At 42.5% G+C, this 6396-nt stretch overlaps 1 protein-coding gene across 1 annotated transcript in view; it reads right to left on the bottom strand.

The window, feature by feature from the left end:
* Nucleotides 1-4745, bottom strand: part of ABLIM1 (actin binding LIM protein 1) — a 300260-nt gene extending 295515 nt beyond the window's left edge. The window contains exon 1 of the mRNA XM_073904157.1: nucleotides 4514-4745. Within this exon, the coding sequence (XP_073760258.1) occupies nucleotides 4514-4526 (13 nt within the window). The 5' untranslated portion in view covers nucleotides 4527-4745. The remainder of the gene's footprint in view (nucleotides 1-4513) is intronic.
* Nucleotides 4746-6396: the final 1651 nt, after the last annotated feature.

Here is a 6396-nt window from a genome sequence, read left to right as displayed (position 1 = left end):
GTTAGCCTGGTGATGGGTATTAAAGAGGGCACGTTCTGCGTGGAGCACTGGGTGTTATGCACAAACAATGCATTGTTGGATGGAACACTACATCCAAAACTAATGGCGTAATGTATGTAATGTATGGTGATTAACATAACAATAAAAAAATTAAAAACATATTTAAAAAAAAAAAAGAAAAGCCAGCTGTCTCCTCTCCCCACCCTTGCCTTTGAGGTAACCTTGGTGTGTACTGCTCTATGGTATTCTCTGGCCCACAGAAAACATACATATGCATACATACGGATTTTTCTCAGTTTACAAAACTGGGATAATGTGTTACATACACTTTAGTCTAAAACTTGCCCTTTTTCACTTAACAATGTATCATGGCCATCCCTCCAGACCAAACACATTATGGATCTAAGTCATTCTTTCTAATAGTTGCATAATAGTCCATCATATGGATGTACTGTAACTTAGTCACTCATTCCCCAGTGGATGAACATTCAGATTTCTTCCAGTTTTATGGAAGTTCTGAAAGCAAAGATTATGATCTAACATTTCTAGAGCATATATACTTTGAGGTCTTTCTCTGACAGTGCAATGGACTCTACCCACACACACCTGCACCTTTCTTCTCAAGACTCAAGCTTCTGAAAAGCTAGTGGGCTCATGATCTCTTATGTGATCTCTTATGTGTACACTGCCACGTGTCTTGTACAGACTAGGTACTTAATATTTATTATATTTAACCAAATCTAACTAGATAGAAACTTCCAGGAAGTATGCACAGTATGTACTGCTTGCCATGCCTCATTCTTAACTTTATATATTTGTTTGAATTTATATTACTTTATAGTTTAAATATTTAGTATATCCATTAATTTGCTAATATAAAATATTTTTATTATATTAATATATTACTAATGAATTGTAATACATTACTTTTATAATTCATAAGCAGCTTTTTTTCAAAACTTGCTGGATGATACAGAACCCTGAATTAGAAGAAACAAGCTCTAATTCAGTGGCTGCCAAATCTGCCTGTACATAAGAATCCATTGGGGGCCGATTAAACATTCAGATTCCCAGGCCTGTCCATGAATATTCTGACTCAGGAGATCTGAAACAGAGCCCTCACATCAGTATGCCAAATATTCCAGATGATTCTTATTGCTGTATTGTAATGGTTTTTAGAATTACCTGGGGAGCTTTTCACATACATGGATTTGGGGGCTCTGCCTTCAGAGTTTATGAGCCATTAGATCTGGAATGAGGCCTGGGAATCAACATTTTAAAAAGATTACCTAGACAATTTTCTCCAGTTTTGGAAACTCTATTCTAAGTGTTATAATTTCCTCTAGTTGGCAACCCAAAAATCAAGACATGATGGCTCCATTTAGGCCTTTAGTAGTAAAAATACAACACCAAATTAAAAGCCTTTGATGAAAATATTCTAAAAGACCACAAGATGGGAATGTCTTAACTTGCCCTATCACGAAATTAAAGAATACTTTTTATTGTTAGCTTGAATGGTGAATTGAATTTTAGGACCCTGTTTCTATCTTAAAGGCCAGATGAATTAAAGAATGATCTTTTCTCTCTAAAATTTTTAATAAAATCACTTTTTTATGAAATTCAATAGTTTTCAATGTTTAAAAAATATTTCTACCCCACCATAACCTATAAGCCTAGATATTAGAAATAAGCAGAGATCATTTCTTAGATTAATGAAATTTATCTTTCCAAATGTCTAAAGACCTTCCCACTTATAAATTAGGTATTTAAATAGACATATTAACTTTCTGGCCCTGAAGCTTTATCTCTACTTTCAGGAGTATAGGTGAGAGCAGATACTGAGTTAGAAAACCACAGCAAAGCTCAGAGTTTTGACATCTTTTGTAAAAAATAAATGGCAAACATTTTTCCACACCAGCTCAATTCAGCAGCTACTCTGACTAGGTACTCTGCTAGTCACTTAGAATTGTTTTTTTATTTGTTTGTTTGGCTGATTGGTTGGTTGTTTTTGTTGTTGTTGCTTTTATAAATTCATAAAAATAAAAGTGCTTCATAAAAACATTAGAAAAATCCTCAGTTGTTGGTAATACGTTCTGGTGTTCTGGTCCTCAAAACTGAAGTAGGAGGAAACAGAATGGGAATAGCAAGTTAATAACAGCAAGTATCAAGTGGCCTTTTCTCCTTCACTCTGTCATTACCAAACGCCCATGAATGTACTGGGAATTCCAACTTCCTTACAAAGGCCATCTCCTTTAAACTCAAGTATAGGGCATTTTTCTCTCTCTTCTTCGTAAATAATTGATTGGGATGTTTACTATAATATTCAAAGGACTAATAATGAAAAGGCAGTAAAACAAAGTGATGTGATCAGAAGTCAAACAGACCTGGATGGTAATCAGGATCGGCCACTTACCAACTATTTGAGCTCAGGCAAATTACATAATCTCTCAATACCTCAGTTCCTTCATCTGTGAAATGGGGAGGTAATAACGTATCTACTTGACAGTTATTGTGAAAATTAAATGATTTAATACCTGTAAAGTACCTAACATAATAAGTACTATTATAATATAATATATACAAGATAATTAATATAAGATATTATCATGGGTTTTTGCCCCTGCAAAAATATTATTAGTCAGATTTTTAACTGTTAAATGCAAAATTATTAACAGAGTTGAAGAGAAAACAAGACAACTGAGTGACATGTCTATGTCTGACTCCAAATCATCCTTCTTGAAACAAGGTTCAAGAAGAAATAGTTGAGAAATATTGAGAAATATCTAAGCCCAACCCAGGGCTCTAGCCCTCTGGGGCTATCCTCATTCCTATCCTCAGATAAACCACGGAGACCCCATAATAGAAGGGGCCAGAGACAAGGCGAAACTTCCAGGTATGTGTATGTAGGGGTGGGGGGGTGGAATTGGTTTCTTAATCAACTTGATGCTTCCTAGGACATACCAGGTTCCAAGTAGTTATGTGGCTCCTATGGTGTGCAAGGTACTGTACTAAGGGGTTTGGGTGATGTAAAGCTGGATCAGAAGTGGACTCTGACCACAGAGAGCTTTACAACCTATGAGAGATATTCCTCCCATGTTCCTTGTTGTACTTAGGACAGAGCTCAGGACCAAAAGCCTCGGTGTTAAAACACAGTTCAGAGATTGTACAGCTGGAGTCACTTGGAAGATCCCATACACACACCCAGACCCCTATAATCATATCTGTTCCACCCTCTTTTTTCTTTCTTTAATCACAATTCATTAGGTAACAATAGGCAGGTAGTATCTTGGGGCCTCATGTCACCTCTGGAGCCCAGTATTTACAAATGTAAATTTTGTCATTCCACCTAACCTTTACCACCCCATTTCCAGATATGGAACCAACCAACCATATTGCCAGATCAACAAAGACCAGTCTCCTTAAAAAGGAATTTAAACATTAGAAATTAGTCTATTCATTACATGCCCCAGAGTGAACCCTGAAAAGCAGCACTAAATTATCCAAGAGATGGATAAATTTATCCAATAAATTCTTTAACTGGCCCCCTCCAAAAGCAGGGTTAACCCTTCAGAGTCAAAAAAAAAAAAAAAAAAGAGAGAGAGAGACAAAAACAACTCTGCAACTCCTCTTACAAGTTTTAGGGTATCAAAAGGGGTGGTACTTATTGCTTTGCAAATACCCTTTCTAAAGATAATCAATATTTTCCGTAAATGCTTATGGCAAAGCAATCAAGTCACTCGTTTTAATTACTAGCAAACTGCACAATGACTTGATCTCTTTAATACTTCACTCATAGTAGCAGCCACTGAGCTATGACTAACCCACTCTCCCCAGCATCACCACTGGCTCCAGATGGCAAGAAATACATTCCCTTCACTCTTGCCTGAAAAGCAATTTGGATTTTTTTTTTTTTTTTTTTTTTTTTTTTACTTTCACCCAGTTTTACCTGCAGTAATTTTTACTCCAGAAAGAAAATGGGTGGGGAATGAAGATTAATGCCAAGAGGCGTACAGGTAGAGGGAATTTACTTTTTTTAATGGGGTATAAGCACTGCAGCTTTAAATCTTACTGCATCAAGCCCTGGATTCCTTCCATAACCAAGCTGCAAAATGGTAACAAAAAGGAGGAAAAAAATACCTCTTCCTCTCTCCTGGACAGCCCTTCAGGCGGCTCCCCAGCAGGACAAGCAACGGGAAGCCCATCCCCACGCCCTCCCAGCCCAGCCGTGCGGCTCGCACAGGTGAGCCAGGCACCGACCTTGGCCCTCAGGCTTCGCCCACATCCGGGGATCAAGGTCAAGGGCGAGGGCTTTCTTCTACGCGCCCCCCACCCCCACCCCCCCGCCGCCCAGAGCCCAGGGATCCGCTGCCAAAGTTTCAGGCCGGGTTGGGGCCAGCGCGGCTCCCGCAGCCCCTCGCCCTTTCCGCACCTGCCCGGCCCGCCCTGGTCCGCGCCCTGCCCCGCCGGGCCTGGCGCGGGGTCGGGGGACGGTGCCCACCTGGTCCCCACTCACCCCTTGCGGACATGGTTCAGGCAGCAGGAGCCGAAGCAGGGAGGGCAGAGGAGAAACCCGGCAGGGCGTGGGGAGGAAAATATCCCCGAAACGCACACCAGCGCACACGCGCCCGCCGCCCGCCGTGGGGAGGCGGCTGGCAGCGCTGGGTCGCCGCCCGCAGGACACCTGGCCGCCCGCTGGGCGCAGCACGGCGGGCAGGCGGGGCGCTGCGACCACGGGGATCCGCCGCCGGGCGCGGCAACGCTGACAGCCCGCGGCCCGCGCTGGGCGGGGCCCGCCTCTCCCGCCTCCCCCGCCTCCCGGCCTCCCCCGCCTCCCCCGCCCCGGCCGGGCCCACCCCGTCCAGCGGCTGCTGGGGACGCGCCGCCGGCTCGGCTGCGGCGCCAGGCGGGGCTTTTGTCCCCGAGCGAGGTGGGGCGTGCAGTAAGGGTCTGCGTCTTCCCCTTCCCCGACTGGGATTCTTAATTTAAAATAATTAATAATAATATTGTTGCTCTTGTTAGTGGCTTTCCAGCCTCCTGCTTTGGTCCCAGAGAAAGAAAGCAAGAAAGAGCTGTTCTGCTCCCTCCCCTAAGTGGTGCCCTAGGCGGGAGAGGAAGACCACGACTGCCCCGGGGGGCTTGGCCCTTAGTGGGAAGAAGGCCTTGGGCAGCTCACACTCGGCGGTCAAAGCAAAATTAGCGATCAGCGAGCCCCTTCGAAGTCGTCTGGGTGGGATGGGTGGGACTTTTCTTCCGCGACCTTTGAGGTAAAGCCCTGCAAAGCAGGGCTGAGCCCACTTGGCGTCTTGGGTGAACAGACACTCCAGGAATGCCTGTAGACACATTCGATTCACTGTTTCTACTCTGAAGTGTCAGCGCTGGGCTGGAATGGAGACCAGGGCGAGCACTCCAAACAAATCCACTTTTTCAATATACCAGGGTAAAAATGAGAAAATACAAAAACAGTCTTCTAGTGTCCAGAAGATAAACCTTGATGGTAGATCTTGATGGCAGTAAGCAATATAACAAAAACCACCAGATCCAGAAGTTGTAAACTGAAGAGGTGGGATTCTAAACTTTGAGAACAATCACAGTACCTTATTTAACCTGTAAGACTGGCAGAAGAATTCCAAGTTTCAGCAATTCACACTCAATCCCTTCTCTGTTAGCTACTCCTCTGTACACACTCACGACACATATTCTAGTTATTTTCTGTGTAGGCACTTCCCAAGTCCATCCTGATATGTATAATAAGTCTGACAATCCAGAAGTATTCAAAGAACACACGAACATAATAGCTCTAGAAAAAATAATAAATTGGTGGATAATTGAGCATCATCAAAGAAAGCCGAATCAAATGATCATGTGGGGAAGGAAATAGGAAAAAAAAGATAAGTAATAAAAATAGAAATTCTCAAATTCAACTACCAACTACAAAAATTAACTCATTTATCCATCTTGACAACATCTTTTCACTGGATTCTAGGCGAAAACCTTGCCAATAAATCACAATCCAGTTGGTTCAGTCTCAAAATAACTCTTCTTTCCGGCTATCCTCAGTCCATTATTAACCCTTCTCACCCAAAGGATGATTACACAAATAGCCCAGCTGCTCTCCCCACATCTGGTCTCCACCTCCTCCAGGTCATTCTGCCTATTACCTTGAGAATAGTTTTCCTAAAACACTATTTATACTATGGCATCTTCATACTCTAAAACCTCCAGTGCATTCCCACTGATCTCCAGATAAAGCCTCAACATTCAAAGTGTCTTCATCTACACAATGAATCCATTCAACAGAATTTCATTGAAATATACTATGTACCATTCTCTATGGTAAGTACTAGAGTTATAATGGTGAACAAGATAGAAATGTCTACATGGAGCTTAAGGTCTACA

Source organism: Callorhinus ursinus, unplaced genomic scaffold (genome assembly GCF_003265705.2).
Source record: "Callorhinus ursinus isolate GAN/ISIS: 27379988/994484 unplaced genomic scaffold, GSC_fseal_2.0 scaffold20, whole genome shotgun sequence".
In the NCBI taxonomy this organism is placed as follows: domain Eukaryota; kingdom Metazoa; phylum Chordata; class Mammalia; order Carnivora; family Otariidae; genus Callorhinus; species Callorhinus ursinus.
This window is presented reverse-complemented; position numbering and strand designations above follow the sequence as displayed.